An 18,239-nucleotide genomic window follows, 5' to 3' on the forward strand; every position below is an offset into this window, starting at 1 on the left:
ATTGATGGGTTCACCATGCACTTCGAATGCCCTTCATACTCTCCTTCAACGCTACACTTTCAAAAAGGAGACAAATACCTCGGCACCAGCCATTTGCTCAGATGCTCTTGGGGAGATTAGGAAAATAACCACAACAAAAACTATAGACAAGTGCTCCTGAGGGGCAGTCGATGGCACACAGCAGGTACTCAGCAGGCACTCGGCTTACACGATCAAGCAACTCATTGCACGTGTGGTCAAAGAACAAAGAACACCTACTTGTATAAACAAGCAAATATCACCTGTAAAAATGCAAAATTCATAATCCTTACTCAAATACTTATGATCACATCAAAGTTATAAGGTAGATATTAAGAGGCTATCTGAGTTGCCTCACAAAGTAGACAGAAATGTAGGTTTCCCGACAACAGGGAAGATGGTTCTATTTTCTACAGTACTGATGCCCCAGTAAGCAGCCGGCATCTTAGGAAGAAAAGGCCGCATTACCTGACACCTAGGGCTCGCGGCCAGGCCTTGCCACTACAGCAGCTCTTTCTGAGAGCTCCACAGGCACAGACCTATCTAGAAGGACCACAAGACCATTCCTTTTTGCGGGGCTCAGCTTTGGCCTTGGTGGAAAAATCAGCCAAAGTAAAAAGGCATGTACTTTCCTAAGTTATGTGGTAGACAAAATGAGAAAACAATGGAACAACTGTTTTTATTTGCTAAATTCTGACTACCAAATCAGCTGCATCAGAAATCATTTTATAACAGAACCAAAGGAGATAAACACTTCTGAGATCATCTAGAATTACCAAGGCTGAAAATCACTTTTATATAAAATCCTTCATGTTACACAGAGAGAAACAGAAGAGCAAAAGGAAGGAGTGACACATCCATGTCTCATTATAAGTAGGTGATCAAAACAGAACTGAATTTCACAGCTCCAATTTCATTCCAGACCAATGTTCTTTCCTCTATAACATCCTGACACCATATGTGCTTTAATACTGGAAAATCACATGTGATACATGTAGGCCCATCAATGATAGAATTCAACAGCCCCAAGCATATTGACCTCATTTCCACAGGCAACCATGGTACTTAGTTTACACCAATGTCACAACCTCCAAAACAAATTATTATTTAAGAGCAATGGCAGCTAGGCATGGTCGCACACACCTGTAATCCCAGCACTTGGGAGCCTGAGGCAGGAGGATCACCACGGGTTGAAGGAGACCTAGGCTACATAGTGAGTTCAAGGCCAGCCTGAACTGCACAGTGAGACCTTGTCTCAAAAAAGAGAAAGAGAGAGAGAGAGAGCAAGCAATGCTACATAGACAATAATGATAGCCCAGGGAAGAAAGACCCTCAAGGTTCCTCCAAAGACCAATACTTACTCCAAAAATGCTAATTCCTACCCCCACACCCTACCCCAGCACTGGAGATTGAACCCAGGGGCACTCTGCCATTAAGAGATCCCCAGTCCTTTTTATTTTGAGATACCGTCTCACTTAAATGACCCAGGCTGACCTCAATCTGTTATCTTCCTGTCTCAACTTCTTGAATAGCTGGGACTACAGGTGTGTGCCATCGTGCCGAGCTCACAAACAATAATTTTCAAAGTAACTTATTCTTGTCTAATTCCTCTAAGGCTGGTTAAAGAACAAAATAATACTAAAACTAACATTTATTAAATGTAATCCAATTAATGCAGGTGAAAACCAAGTCATAAGAGTAAGTTTAGGAACTGCATACAGGTCTCCCTTAAACATTAAGTGAAACTCAAGTTTCTCATGGTCTGTAAAACTAAAGATGGGCTCACAGAGCCTTTTGTGGATGTGGAAGTTGAAGGGAACTGTCTGAACTCAGTGGAAGATTAGCCATTCAAAGTTTATTTTGGGCTTCTTAATTGGCGTGTTCCATTTCTTTGAAGAAAAGAATGTCTTAAATTATCCCTCAGTTTACAAAAGGGGAAATAAAATCTCTTAACTCCAAAACAGATCACAATGCTCCAGTGCCTGACCTCAGCTGACAAACTGTGGCTGTATTCTCAGCTGGCCACTCTAAAACTTACCAGTACACAGTCAAATTTCCAAATGCTGCTTATTCTTGATGAAGGAATAAACTAAAAAGCTGTAGAGATGAAAAGCAACTCACATTTACTTCAAACTCCCTCTCCAAACTTAGGTTGAGTATAGTTATCATAGTGTAGTGTGTTGTTTGCCATTCAACAGAAATTTTCTGCATAGAAATAAAAGTAGAAATGTCCATTCTTTTTCAGCATTTTTTAGTGAGAATCACTGAAGAAATTTTCAATTTCATGAAAAGATTCTCCTTTAAGATTTTTCAGCCGTGTGTCTTGTAATGCCAGCACTTGGGGGGCTGAGGCAGGAGGATTGCCACAAGTTCGAGGCTCACCTGAGCTACACAGTAAGTTCAAGGCCAGCCTGAACTACATAGTGAGACTCTGAGACTCTGTCTTATGAAAAGTCACTTTCACCAATAAGAAAGTGCGTTTAGAAACATGAATCAAATTTTTTCCCAAAGGCATCCATCTCTCTACTTCTGCAGAAAGAGGTTTCTATTGTATGGTATCACATTAATCCAGACACTAAAATAAAACTTAGATGTTAAAACAAGTTAGGCATGAGTATCTCTGACAGAAAACTACGAGGGAATCGTAAGTTTTCCTAAGAGAAAAAACATCAAATTATAATGGGCAACAATATTTTGACAGAAAATCCACTTTACTGTGACCACTTTCAGAATCTCACAATCCATTACGATAAAAATGTATTCCTAATGGACATTCAGGTCCGCCTCCCCCATTGTTTTTAAGCAGAGTGGAAACAGCTGTAATGTGACTCAGTATCTGCATCATCACTAACCCTCAGCCCTTAACCATGAGAGCTCAGGGCTCACGAGCTCATTTTCTTCCTAAGCTAACTAGAAAACAACTGTTTCTAGACCAGTGATGGTGAACCATTTAGAGCTTTCAATGATAACAAACAGCTGGCTGCAGCATGCATGCCACAGTTTCACTACCACTGTTCTAGGCTCTCCTCATAGCTTTTTTTTTTTTTTTGGTACCGGGGATCGAACTCGGGTCCTTGAGGTTGCGAAGCAGGCGCCGGAACCACTGAGCTAAAACCCCGGCCCTCCTCATAGCTTTTTAAAAAATTTTTTTCATTATTCATCACTCTGAGATTTGCTAATGAAGTGCAGGTTTTGATGGGCACTATGCATAACAGTCAGCCTTTCTGTTCCTCTTATTCCCAGCTTGGAGCAGGCTCTCTGGGAAGATAAAATAAGAAGAAAGGATCTGGAAGCCCTGTGAAGTTGAGGTACAGGCAGAACTACTTGCAGTCAAGATCTTTTTTTCTACCACTTGTTAACACTGCTTAAATGCTATGCTAAAACGTATTGTTGTCCAGAATTGGAATCTGTACAGTTTTGGAATATTTTCTTGAGCTCTCGTACATTTACTATTCAAAAACAAAAAAAGTCTTAGGCCTTCTCCCTTCATAAAAAACTATCTAACAAGTGTCTACCCATTTTAAAATGCAAATGTTTTAAAAACAATTCTGGAAAAAAAAAAAGTTTTGTGTAAAGTGGATGATTACAAACAAAATCATGCAATTCCTATACCTGTCTGTGCTCACACATCAGTAAACTTTTTCGAGGGCAAGGATGGGAAGGGGAAGTAAAAATGATTAAGATGCAGTATGTATATGTACCAATTCCCGAAGATGAATACAATTGTTATTATGGCAAAAATATACTAATGAAAAAAAATTTTTTTCATCCACAAAGGACATGCTCAGGACAGAGGTCACCACTGTCTTTCATGAGTCTGTTAAAGAAAAGCTGATGTGGCTAGGAAGGCACGTGGAACTGCACCTCAATTTTATCAGTCTAATAGTCTCTGCAAACATACAATTCTAAGAAAGCTGTCAATTTATAACAGAAAAAATATGGAGACTCCCAGAGGGTATCAAACAGAACAGGAGGTCTAATTACTCACCTTGTGCAGAGGGAGTACAAGGAAGGCTCCACCTCCACTCGCTTCTATGATTATGGCAACAAATCTGGGATTGACAGCACAAAAGGAACTATCCCAGGTCACACGAGAAACCCGGATGTCATCATAGCACTGGTCATTTTTCACTGCTTGTCCAAATACATGCCGAAACTTGCTCTGTCGTACCACTCGCCGCATTGTGTCTGTGGAAGAGGAGCAAGAATTACATTAGAATCATGCAACTGGGGCAGAGATTTAGCTCAGTGGCACTGCACCTGCCTGGCAAGCACAAGGTCCTGAGTTCAATCCCGGGTAGCAAAGAAAAAAAAAAGAATTACACACCTAACTAAAAGCTTCACTCTTAGAAATAAAAAGCTCCGAGTTGGGCTGGGGATTTACCTCAGTGGTTCCACCGCCTGCCTCGCAAGTGAAAGGTCCTGAGTTTGACTGTCCGTACCAAAAAAAAAAAAGCAGAACAGTATGGCATTTTGTCTGCTCTCCTAAAAAGTAGCCAAAATGCAAATCCAAATTTCCTTTAGCAGCACATACCCAGAGAAAATTGCAAATGCGTCAGGGAAAAAATTACAAAGAAATGAAAAATCTCTCATTCACCATCCAAAAACAGCTCATCAAGTTTAATTTCAGGAGAAAGAGTAAAGCAAAGAATGAAGGAAAATTAGCTTCTTAGGGTTGGGTGGAAACTGACAGATAATTCATTCCAACTTTTTTCTCTTTCAAAGATAAGAAAACTCCAAAGTGAAATTATCTGATACATGTGAAGCTGAAGAAAGTGCAAAAACAAGTCATGATTTTGTGGCTTTCTCCTCAGCCTGCCAAGGTAATTTTTCACTTTTTAAACATTTTCCCCCGACATCAGCACTCTGCTATCTGAGAGCTGTGCCTAATACCCAGTGTTTCCACAAGACTAACTATGCCTGGTAGGGAATTCAAGAGAAAGAAGTCACCACTCAGTTTTCAAGCATCTTCTAACCTCCTTTTAAGACAGGCATTATTATCAGAGCAACTCAGTATCAAGCTGCCTAGTGCTAAGTGGCACATGAGTAAAAACAGGAAAAACCAGCCCAAGGCCACAGAATGGATCATGAGCCAAGACTTAGATAAAGGAGAGATATTTAAATGAGTAAGAGGAATAAAGTGATCAAAGCCATCCTTAGGAAGATGGTAAGTCAGGCAGTAGCACATTAGAGGGATCAGACAGGAAGAAGCTAAAAGCCAGGTGTGGGGCCAGGAAGCGTGACAGTAAAGCAGACCTGGAATGACATGGCAACTGGACAGAGGAAAGGAAAAATCCAAGGACTATTCTGGAGGTGAAATGAGACCAGGGTGGGGTTCTGAGTAAATCAGGAAATCCGAGGGGCAATGCAGATGGCAGATAGCTAGCTAGGTTCCTGGGCTTCCTCACAGGCCACTTTTGACTCCAAATTCCACTAGACTTCCCAATAGACGTGTGCACTGAACGCTTTGTACTTTAGGAGCACCAGGTCCCACCTGACTAAGGTTTCCTAGATTGCACCTGGTACAATTTTCCTGCCTGCTACTGTAGGATATTCTGTTCAACTTGGTTAGGAGAGAAGGAGCTTAAACAAAACCTAAGTGGAACTGGAACATGATCAAACCTCAACAAAGCAGCTGAAAACCAGATCCCCATGTAGAGAAGTGAGCTAACACCTGTCCACTTGTGGCATTTGGGACCCATGGGGGGCTGTGCCAATTCCTTCCCTCTAATTTCCTTCCTCATGGCCCTGAGCCCACTGCTAAATGCAGAGAGAATTTATTTTTGCCAGAGCCTCCTTCTACCCTTCCAAGATATGTGCAAAAGTGGCCTCTCTCCAGTGCTGGGGCATGCGGCTGGGCTAACGCAACAGACCCTTGGCAGGCAACTGAGCATCCGTGTTCCTCAGCACAGCTGTTGCCAGAACTTTCCAGCTGACTACAGGGCCATACACATCGAATACTTAGTAAAGAAGATGGCAAATTATATGCTTACACTTAGCCAGGTCCTTCATTTGTGACACAGAATGAATTCTTCTCAAGCATGACTTAGATTAAGACAGCTTCCACGAGGTGGTGAAAACCAAAAGGAAAGTCAAGGTACAGTCAGCTGCTCTCAGGATTCACCTCTCCACAACCATCTGTACAAGCTACAGAAGCTGAGATCTCCACCAGCATCTTCCAGCAAAATAAGTTAACAAAATAAGTTAACAGCCAGGCACACTGGCGCAGGCCTATCGTCCTAGCTACTTGAGAGGCTGAGGGTCACCTGAGTCCAGGAGCGAGATAAACCTGGGCCACGTAGTTAAGACCCAGTCTCAAAAAAATAAGTAAGTTAACATAAAAGAAAAAAATACTGTACCATATCAAAGAGTCAACATCCTTCAACTGGATAAGATGGCGCTTGTCTATAATCCCAGCACTCTGGGAAGCTAAGGCAGGAAGATCCCATGTTGGAGCCCAGCCTGGCAACTTAAGTGACATAGCAAGACCCTTTCACAAAGAATAAAAAGTGCAAAGGCCCTGGGTTCAATTCCTAGCACTATTTAAAAAAAAAAAAAATATATATATATATATATACACACACACACACACATAAATACATACATAAAGTGAAAAAGTTTCATATATATAAAAAGTTCTTACAAATTTCATATAACTAAATAAAACTCAAGAAAAAATTAGGCAAAAGACATGAAGAGGTAATTTACAAAAGAACTATAAATGACATTTATCATCATTTCTCCCCCGAAATTCTAACACAGTAACAGTAAAGGAACAAAAACAGGTACAAATAATAATGACAAGAGAAGGGGAAAGGACCCTGCAATGAGGCAAAGGTGACAGCTAAATCTTGGAAGATGGAAAGCTGGGATGCACGTGTAACTGACCGTGTGAGTGCCCTCCACTCAGGTGAACATCACAGAAGTGCACAGGAACGACACCCCAAGGCCCACTGTGAATCCCCAGAACACTCAGAAGAGAAATTCCATGTAGCTAAAGAGAAAGGGGTACAGACAAAACTGACTGAATGCCTGAATTAAGTGCAATCAGATTTACAGATTCTCCTCTCAGGGCTGCACAACCAGGGAATCGGCCTGTTTTCTTCCCAGCAGGAGCCAGGAGAGGCCACACTGCCACATTGACAGGCTCCCTGCTGCTCCCACGCTTCCTCTGGGGGCCACAATACCAAGATTCCACCCACCGTATCCGGCAGAGATCAGACCTCACTGTACTCGATGAGGTCCACATTCAATGAGCGTTGCACCAACACAGATATCATCCTGGCTTTTAAAGCTAATAATTCTTATTCTTCCTTTTTTTCCTCTCCCACCTCTTCCCCCATCCTCCTCCTCCTTCTTTTGGTCTTGGGGACTGAATCCAGGGCTTCAGACTAAGTTATATCTTAATCCTTATTTTACTTTTTATTTTGAGACAAGGTCTTGATAATTTGCTGAACTGCCCAGATTGCGGTCAAACTTGGGATCCTTCTGCCTCAGCCTCCCACAGTACTGGCATGCACCACCATCCCTGTCTTAAAGATTTCTTAATTGGAATGGACATTAGAGGAAGGCCTCCAACTTGAAAAATAGAGACAATTTTCCTCTTTACTCCAATAAGCTATATACCATCTAACCAGACAAAACTACCAAAGTTAAAATAAATATGTAAAGTACTTTGTCTTCTTTAAAAGATATTATAAAATTCTGCTGGATGACTTAACTAAAATACCTTAAAAGGTCATACCTACATTATGCATAATTACTTTTCATCCTAACTATATCTGGGCAGAAAAACAGAGGTGTTCTGGTTTGGTTTGCGGGGTTTTTTGCTGCAATCATGGAGTAAAATGTTGCTGCAGAGCAGAGCAAGGGGAACAGCCGGGGCTTCCACAGTGTTGTGCAGGGTCAGGCAGCTTGAAATGGAACTTGAAGGGCTGTGTGAGCCCATTCACATCCAAGGCCAAACCTGATCTGGCTGAAATGTCCACATATACCACAGCTGCTTTTGCTGTATAGATTATCTCAGGCCCTTCAGGCACACAATGGAGAAGAGCAATTAGGAGCACAAGCTCCAGGATCAGCCCATGAGTGAAAAGCACAGCTGCACCATTTACTTCTTGGCCATAGTTCACTCGGGCAAGTTACTAAATCTGCGTCAGATTCTCTATCTGAAAGTAGGTACAATGCATATAAACTTGAAGTGATCATTAAGTAAGCACTTGGTTTTGGGATACTAGCATGAAGTTACAATGTTACAGCATCCAATATAGTTAGACACACAAAACTAATCATTCAATAAATGCCAACTACTGTTTTCCTAGTCACTGACATAAAATAATCTGCATTCAAATCCTTGCTGTCACTTGTTACAAATTACTTAACCTTACTGAGTTTCCTCATCTATAAAATGAATAAAATACTTAAAATAAGAATTAAAATCAATGTAAACCAACATCTGACAAAGAAAGTCTAAGTCCAAATAGCTTCACCACTAAAGTCTATCAAACATTTAAAGAATTAATGCTAAGTGCAAGGTCCTGAGTTCGATCCCAAGTACCCAAAAAAAGACAGAAAGAGAAGAATTAATACTAATCCTTCACAAAGTCTTCCAAAAATACAGCTGGGCATGGTAGCACACACTTGTAATCACAGCACTTGGGAGGCTGAGGTAGAAGGATTACCACAAGTTCAAGGCCAGTCTGGGCTACACAGTGAGTTCAAGAACAGCCTGAACTACATAGTGAGACCCTGTCTTTAAAAAAGAAAAACAAAAAACAGGGAACATTACACCAAACTAATTCTATAAGGCCAATAATACCCTGATACCAAAACCAAACCAAGATACCACAAGAAAATTGCAGAACAACATCTCTTATGAATATGAATGCAAAAATCCCCAAACTACTAGCAAACCAAGTCCAGAAATATAAAAAGGACTCAAATGCAAGTGGGGTCTATCCCAAGAATACAAGGTTAGATTAATATCTGAAAACCAATTAATGTAACATAGCAATAGAGTAAGAAACAAAAATCAAGCAACCATCTCAGAACCAGACAAAACATTTGACAATAACATCCTCTCATTATAAAACACTCAACAAACAAAAAGAGGACCAGAAGGAGCTTCCGCAAGCTAATAAAGAGCATCCACAAAAATATCACATCTAACACAATATTCAATGATGAATGATGCTTCCTCCCTAAGCTCAAAAATAATGATGTCCACTCATGCTACTTCTACTCAGAACTGTACTGTGAGTTCTAGCTAGGGCAATTAGGCAAGAAAAAGAAAGGCTTTCCAAATGGAAAGAAGGAAGATTATCTCCATACACAGATGACATGATCTTAGATTTAGAGAATTATAAACAATTCACTAAAATAACTAATAGAAATAGTAAATTCAGCAAACTTGCAAAATACAAGATCAATATTCAAAACTCAATTATATTTCTATACATTCATTAAAAACAATCCAAAAATGAAAATAAAATTCCACTCACAGTAGCATCATAAAGTAAAATACTTAGGAACAAACCTAAGCAAGTGAGTGAAAAACTTGCAAAATGAAACTACAAACAACTGAAAGGCTGGGAGTGGTGGTGGACACCTGTGATCCTAGCACTCAGGAGGCTGAGGTACGAGGATCACCATGAGTTCGAGGCCAGCCTGGACTACACAGTGAGACCCTGTCTCAAAAAAAAAAAGGAGGGCCGGGGATTTAGCTCAGTGGTTTCAGCGCCTGCCTTGCAAGCGCAAGGTCCCAAGTTCGATCCCTGGTACCAAAAAAAAAAAAGACATAACTGAAAGAAATTAAAGATACAAACAATTGAACAGCATCCCATATTCATGGATCAGAAGACTTAACAATATTAAGATGGCAATATTCTCCAATCTGAGATACAGAGTCAATAAAATGCCTATCAGAATCCCAGTTGAATGCTGCACACAAACTGATGAGCTGATTCTAAAATACATACAGAATTTGCATGGGACCAAAAATAGTCAAATGATGAAGAAAAAGAACAAATTAGGAAGATCCATATTTCCTGATTCCAAAACTTACTGCAAGGCAGGCATCATAGCGTAGGCCTCTAATCAGCATGCTGGAGCTCGATGAGGCAGGAGGATCCTGAGTTCGAGGCTAGCCCAGGCAACTCAGCAAGTTTAAGGCCAGCCTGAACTTCATAGTGAAACCCTGTCTCATAAAAACCAAAACCAGGGCTGGGGATTTAGCTCAGTGGTTCTGCTGCCTGCTTCGCAAGCACAAGGTCCTGAGTTCGATCCCCAGTACAAAAAAAAAAAAAACCAAAACCAAACAAACCAAAACAAAACCCTTACTACAAAGCAACAGCAATCAAGACAGTTTGCTACTGGAACAAGGACAGACATATAGATCAATGGAACAGACTTCAAAGTCCAGAAGTAAATCCACACATCATTGCCCAACTGATTTTCAACCAGGGTGCCAAGGTCATTCAATGGGATAAAGAAGGTTTTCAAAAAGGTGCTAAGACAACTGGATAGCCACATCCAAAAAGAGAAATTAAACACTACCTCCCACCACATAAAAGAATTAACTCAGAATGAATCAAAAACCTATAGATAAGAGCTAGAACTATAAAACTCTCAGGAGAAAACACAGGAAAAAAAATCTTCATGGGCTTAAATTTAGCAAAAGATTCTTAGATATGACACCAGCAGCATAAACAAAAAAATGACATAACAGGTAAGCTAGACTCCATCAAAATTTAAAACTTCTGTGCTCCAAAGAACACCATAAAGAAAATGAAGACAATCCACACAACGGTGACCATTTCTGCACATCTTATATTTTGATAAGGCACTTATACCAAAAATATATAAAGAACTCCTACAGGTCAATAAAAGACATAAATCCAACTTAAAGATGGACCAAAGGACTTAAATAGACATTTTTCCAAAGATATACAAATATCCAATAAGTGTATAAAAAGATGCCGGACATCATTTATGTCCAAGGCCCTGGATTTGATTCCCAACAAGGGGGCAAGGAAAGGGAAGGGAGCGAAGAAGAGAGGAAGAGAGGGGAAGGAATTGTTAGCAATTATTAAAGAGCCCACCAATAGGTTTCTCTACCCAAAGGAAAAATCCCAATCAATTCCCTACTAATAACTGTCATACAAGAAAAGCAGCATCTGTTTTAAAGAACCCTTTACAATATTCTATGTTTTTCCATCTCAGTCTGTTATTTATTGCACTTAAATGATTCTTTAAACAAAGGAAAAACTGGGAACTAATCCAAAAAAACTGCCCTCTTAAGAGACGGCCTGCATTGTCAAATGGTATTGTGTTTCATCAAAAAAGTTTGACTATAAATTTCCAAATTAAGAAGTCATATCATCAAATTTAGTGTTATTTTATTAGATCTCTAGTCCCAAACTAATCAAACCACAAATTAGAAAATTAAAATAGCCCCTTAAAAAAAGCATATTATGAGGGAATCTGATTCTCAATTATATCAAAAAGAATAAATGAAAAAAACATGAACTAATATAATAGCCCAAGAAACTACTAGATACAATTTTAAATGTCTTGCCATTGAACAGTTCGATCTTGGAGAAGTTACTTGCTCATTAGGCCTTTCAAGTAACATGTTCTTAAAACTGCACAGGACCTTTTCTCTGCAATTACAGGATCATCTCATAAAAAGGCATATTTTGTAGCAGTAAGTCATTCATTAAGCAAATCAAAGAAATGTTGGAAAGTTTCAAAATAAATTGACTTTAAATAGGAGACAATGCAACGTGGCTTTTAACATCCATAAAATGTGGGAATCGTAAACCTTACCTAAGCCCTTATAAAATATACAGTAATTTATCAAGCCAGGCCAAGTGGCGCACAACTGTAATTCCAGCACCTGGGAAGCTGAGGCAGGAAGATTGTCATGAGTTGGAGGCCAGCCTAGGTTACACAGTGAGTTCAAGCCTGGCCTAACTATATACCAAGATCCTGACTCAAAAAAAAGAAAAAGGAAAAAAATAATACTGCCAAACATCACACATTCCACTGCATGCTAGTCACCAACTGCTATTCCACCTTCACTGGGGACTGGCTAGTCCAACATATCCTTAGAAGAGAAGATCATCTCATGGAAGTGACTTCCAATGACGCAGTGAGATTTTACCCTAGACCACTGATAATAAATACTATTCAGGCCAGGCATGGTGGTGCATGCCTGTAATCCCAGCACTCTGGAGGCTGAAACAGTGGACTGCTTCAAGTTAGAGACCTGCCTAGGCTACATAGTGAGTTCAAGGTCAGTCTGAACTACACAGTGAGACCCTGTCTCAAAAACAAAACAATAAATAAGTACATACATACATACATACATACTATCCAGCAGATATCAATCTATGTGTGCTGACAATCAAATTCCCCATCGCTGCAGAGACTGTAGTCTGTCCAGGCATTTGTGGTGAACTCTGACAGCTCACGAGCATCAGATCTCAACAGTGTTACCTCATGGCTTCCACTGGCAGAAGTGTGGGTACCAAAGGTGATGATATTGGTCTGTGATACCAGTGTGTGAAGAAGGAGTAAACCAACAAAAAGCTCAAGAGTGGTACATCAAACATGCCTCTGAACTGGTCGAGCTTAGTACAGAGGAGCTGCCTGAGGAGAATAATGACTTCCCTGGATCTACAGGAGTAAAGCAAATTGTCCAAGCCTTGAATGCCAATGTCTGGTCCAACACAGCGATGAAGAACGATAGGAACCAGGGCTTTAGCCTTCTCAATTCACTGGCTGGAACAAACCATACTTTTGGATCAAGCTATCACACAGAGCATCCCCTTTGCCAGCATCCGACAAGACCGAACCTCTCCGACCATCAGGGACCTCTAACACAACAGACTCCCAGGTTGACAGCACTGTGGATCCACGTTAGATGATCTTAGTGTTGGAGGAGGAGATTTAAAAATTTTGAAAAACTACTTTCAAAGTTGAAGGAAATGAAAGACAAAGCTGTAACACTTCTTCAGGAGCAAAGAAAGTTGCATGCAGAAAATGGCTAAAGCATTGTGGATGGCAACTGAGGGAGATAAAGATGAAACTGAAGGTCTGTCTTCTTGATGAAGAACACTAAATCGTTCCTACTAGCTTTGACTAACAGAGATGCTAGCTGTCTCTACATGAGATACTTCCCTACTAGATCCAGTATATACTGTTGAGACCTCCACCTGATTTGTTTTTAGGGTCCCCCTTAATGTTAGTTTTCAACAGGGAGAGATGGAGCAAACATTTCTTCTGCAGCATAAAGGAGTGAAGAGTACAGTGACAACAATGAGTGAAATTTCTCAAATATATTTGTTTGTTCTAGGAATGGAAGTAGAATGAGTCTCAGAGGTTTATGTGATTTGCCCAAGTTACAGAAGCAGCAGCCACTCCTGGCCAGCCTTTATGTCACATTCCCTGCACCCACTTCATTCCCACAGATCAGGAGCTTGTGCCCAATTGTGAATTTTTCCCACTCAAGGAGTTTGTAGCTCTGAGCTATGATGCTTTTTTTTTTTCAAAGAAAGAACAGCCAGGATTCAGCTCAGTGGCACCTCGCCTGCCTTGCAAGCACAAGGTCCTGAGTTCAATCCCCAGTACCAAAAAAATAAAAAAGGAAAAGAAAAAAAAGCAAGCAAGAAAGAAGACAGCTCCAGATTTCATTAATGCTATAGAATGAGAGGCTGGGCTAAGTTAGTGGCTCCTGAGTTTGTCTCTAAGAAAATGCTTCTGGGTGTTTCTTTTGAAGTACAGTACCTGAGCTCACACTAAGAAGAAATGGAAAACCTGTGCACATTCTTAAAACTACAGCAAAGGTTTCCTACTCTGGTGTGGATTAAACAAAGCCTCTACCTCGATGCTGTGGGCCATGTGTGTGAGAGAGAGCATCTCAAGGAAGCTCTGTGTGGGTCATGGAAACGGTGCCCAAGACTGAGGTGGTTGTGTGGCACAGTGTGAAGACACTCCTCTGCCTTAGTGCTCCTCCTGCTCCTTGAGATGCCAGAGCTATGCTGTCACCCTTTGAACCCTCCAAACAGGGCAAGCGTCCCCTCTTTGTGTTTGAAAGCCGAACAGATCACTGCCACAGTACCAGCTCTGAGCGGGGAGAAGTGCAAGGCAGTGTCTGAGCAGCTTACTTCACTCTCCGCAGTGACAGCTCCTCTGTGCCTTCCAAGGCTGTAGCACGGAGGGAGGGATTCGGGTTACCCTTTGTCCCTTACCCAGGCTCATGTCTGAGGGGATCAGCCCCCGAGGAATATACCATGCAAAGTATCAAAGAAAGAGTAGAATGTACAGCAAATAAAAATCTTTATTTATTTTTTAGTAAAAGTTTAGTACATGTGCTGCCGAAGCAAGCACTATTTTTTAGTAAAAGTTTAAAAAATTAAAAGATCACACACATCATGACCAAGTTGGCTCCATTCCACGGATACAAGGATGGTTCAACACATAAATCACTAAACATAATCCATCACATACTCAGAAGCCAAGCTAAATATCACATGATCATTTCAAATAGCACAGGAAAAGCCTCCGACAAAACCCAATTCATGATAAAAGAAAACAACAAAAATAGGTATAGAAGGACTTTATCTCAAACTGAGAAAAGCCACGTATGACAAACCCACTGCCAACATATTAAATGGTGAAAAACCTGAAAGCTTTTCCTCTAAAACCAAGAACAGGACAAGGACGTCTACACTCACCACTCCTGTTCAAAACAGTGCTCGAAACTTTAGCCAGAGCAATCAGGCAAGAGAAAGAAATGAAAGGGATACACAAATAGGTAAGGAGAAGTCAAACTATCCTTACTGGCAGATGATATAATTCTATACATAGAAGACAAAATAAGTTCCACGAAAAGACTTCTGAAACTAATAAATTTGGCAAAGTGGCAGAATACAAAATCAACACACAAAAATCAACAGTGTTCCTGTACACCAACAATGAACACAGTGAGAAAGAAATCATGAGAACTATACCATTTACAATGGCTTTTTAAAAATTAAATACCTAGGTATTAACCAAGGAAGTGAAAGGAAATTGAAGACATCAGAAGGTGGAAACATATCCCCTGTTCCAGGATAGGCAGGAACAATATTGTCAAACTAACCACATTACCAAAATTCATGTATAGATTTAATGCAATCCTAATCAAAATACCAACAGCATTCTTCATAGAACTAGAAAAGGCAAACTTAAAATTTATATGGAACTGGGCTGGGGATTTTAGCTCAGTGGTTCTGCTGCCTGCCCTGCAAGCACAAGGACCAGAGTTCGATCTCCAGAACCAAAAAAAACACAAAAAAACAAAAAACACACACACACACAAAAAAAATTTATATGGAACCAAAAGAGACCCAGAAATGCCAAACCAATACTAAGCAAGAAGAGTAACGCAGGAGACATCACTATCCTGTATTTTGAGTGATATAACAACAAAGCACAGTGATTAAAAACAGCATGATACTGGGCCAGGGATTTAGCTCACTGGTTCCGCCGCCTGCCTTGCAAGCGCAAGGACCCGAGTTTGATCCCCGGTACCAAAAAATAAAAAAAAATTAAAAGAACATGATACTGGCACAAAAACATACATGTTGATTAATGGAACAGAACTAAAGATGCAGAAACAACTCCAGACCCCTTCAGCCATCTGATCTTTGACAAAGGGGCAAAAACATACACACTTGTAAAAGATACCCCTTTAACAAACAGGGGTGGGAAACTGGTTATCCACATGCAGAAGACTCAATCTAGACCCATCTCTCACTCTGTACCAAAACCAAATCAAAATAGATCAAAGACCTAGATATAAAAACAGAAAGCCTGAATCTACTGGTAGATAAATTAGGAAAATCTCTTGAAGAGATAAGCATAGGCAAGGACTTTCTGAACAGAACCCCAAGTACACAAGAATTAACACCAACAATCAACAAATGGAATTACATCAAGTTCAAAAGCTTCTGTACAGCAAAGGAAAACAGAGTGAACAACCTACAGAATGGGGAAAATTTTTTGCCACCTATTCCTCAGACAGAGAACTAATATCTATATAAACATTGATAAAGAACTCAAAAAAATTAATCCGCCAAAATAAAATACCCAATTTAAGAATGACCATTGAATAGATACTTCTCAGAAGAAGTACCAACGGCCATCAGGTACATAAAAAAGTGTTCGGCATTTCTGGCCATTAGAGACATGCAAAAACAGATCTGAGATTCTATCTTACTCTGGAAAGAATAGGTATCATCAAGAATCAAAAAGCAATAGTTGCTGGTGAGGCTGCAGAGGTGGGGAAGAGGGGGCTTCTATATCATTGGCAGAAATGTAAACTAGTACAACCACTATGGATATCAGTATGGAGATTCCCCAAAAATTAAAAATAGAGGGCCGGGGATTTAGCTCAGTGATTTTGCCGCCTGCCACGCAAGCGCAAGGACCCCTGGTACCAAAAAAAAAACAACAACTAAAAAAAGAAATTTCACTGGACCCAGCTATACTACTGTCTTCCTGAAACAGTTAGCATCATATTACAGTGATACATGCATAACTCTGTTTACAGCAGCACAATTCATAATACTAACATCTTGGAAGTGATCTACATGTCCATCAACAAATGAATGGAAAAAGAAAATGTGATATGTACATGCAGTGGAATACTACTCAGCCATAAAGAAAGATAAACTTGAGGGATTTGTAGGTAAATGGATGCACCTTGAGACCATAATGTTAAGTGAAATAAATCAGACACAGAAGGTTAAATATCACAAGGCTGGCATGGTGGTGCCCACCTGTAATTCCAGCACTCAGGAGGCTTAGGCAGGCGGATCACTTGAGTCTGAGTGAGATCAAGGCCAGCCTGTACTACAAAATGAAATCCTGTGTCAAAAAAGAAAAAAAAAGAAGGTTAAGTATCAACACGGCTTCTTTTGTAAAGAGAAACTCAAAATATAAATAATTTAAAGAGCAAAATAAAAGATAGATGACAAGAAACAGGGAGCTAAGACTCTGTGAAGATCAGAAGGAAATCCGGCAATGGGGACAGGAAGGAAGGAAGGGAGGGGAAGGGGAAATAAAAAGGATAAAGAATAAATAAATATATATATATTTACTTATATATATCAATTCCCCATGATGAATATATTGTGTATTATAAATGTACTAATAAAAAATTTTAAGATAATGTAAAAAATGAATGAAATAAAAATAACAATTAAGATCTAACTATAAGTTAAGGACTTGATATGTCAGAGGAAAGTTTGCTAAGATCACAGTAAAATTTCCATCTTACAGTCAGATGATAAACATCACTCTCTAAGAGAGTGTAAGAGCCTGCTTCTTATGGTTCCTCCAAGTCACACAGAGAAATTCTATTTCATAGGCCATCCAAGAAATGTGCTAGAGGGCCAGAGATTTATCTTAGTGGCTCCGCCACCTGCCTCGCAAGCGCAAGGTCCTGAGTTCAATCCCCGATACCAAAAATAAAGAAATGTGTTAGAAGAAAAAATATAGATAAGACAGTGTTTATAGTGTAATGGTGGGGCCGGGGATTTAGCTCAGTGGTTCCGGTGCCTGCTGTGCAAGCGCAAGGACCCGAGTTCGATCCCTGGTACCAAAAAAAAAAAATTCTCAGTATAGTGTAATGGCAACAAATAAAACATCCTCAAGACACCTGAGTAAATGTTCCTATATTTTCTGTGTACTTCCATCAATGTGAAAAACTGACCGCAATTTTGACATTTTCCTGTTTATTAACAAGTTATCTGTTTAAAGATTCCAGCAGATGTATTTCTATGGTTCATATGAAAGGAAACACATCCTGCTAGGAACACATACAGGAAAACCCCTACTAGTAGCAAAATCCTGCTCTGCACATTTGCTGAGACCATTCCAGAGTGTCGCTTACTCTGTGTTCAGCAGACAGAATGTTCCCTAGGTTAGCAGCAATTAAAGACTCCAAAATGTCCCTTTAGGGACAGGACATGCTCCTAAGATTCCACTTTTATGGCAGGCTCCCTTCAATACGGAAGAGATTGGATGCGTTATTTAACAGAAAGCAAGTAGGATGGCAGTTGAGAAGACAAATGTCCTAATCACAACTATTTAAATGGTAATGGCAACAGTCAAAAATTCCTTTTACAAAGTTGGAAACATAATAATATATAAACCTACACAGAAAACAAATT

At 40.0% G+C, this 18,239-nt stretch overlaps 1 protein-coding gene and 1 pseudogene across 4 annotated transcripts in view; one reads left to right on the top strand and one right to left on the bottom strand.

Moving 5' to 3' along the window:
* Coro1c (coronin 1C) overlaps nt 1-18,239 on the bottom strand; it is an 88,141-nt gene that overhangs the window by 41,932 nt on the left and 27,970 nt on the right. For 2 of the 4 annotated variants that reach the window (XM_087198349.1, XM_087198348.1), the window contains 2 exons: nt 16,845-16,932; nt 4,007-4,206 (listed from right to left, as the gene is read on the bottom strand). In XM_087198349.1, the coding sequence (XP_087054475.1) occupies nt 4,007-4,201 (195 nt within the window). In that variant the 5' untranslated portion in view covers nt 4,202-4,206; nt 16,845-16,932. The remainder of the gene's footprint in view (nt 1-4,006; nt 4,207-16,844; nt 16,933-18,239) is intronic. The other 2 variants (XM_004843629.4, XM_087198350.1) reach the window with 1 other exon arrangement.
* LOC101715540 (alpha- and gamma-adaptin-binding protein p34 pseudogene) lies at nt 12,421-13,128 on the top strand (annotated as a pseudogene).

Source organism: Heterocephalus glaber, unplaced genomic scaffold (assembly GCF_053883595.1).
Source record: "Heterocephalus glaber isolate CG9 unplaced genomic scaffold, H.glaber_assembly_v1.0 deba00001687, whole genome shotgun sequence".
Classification (NCBI taxonomy): domain Eukaryota; kingdom Metazoa; phylum Chordata; class Mammalia; order Rodentia; family Bathyergidae; genus Heterocephalus; species Heterocephalus glaber.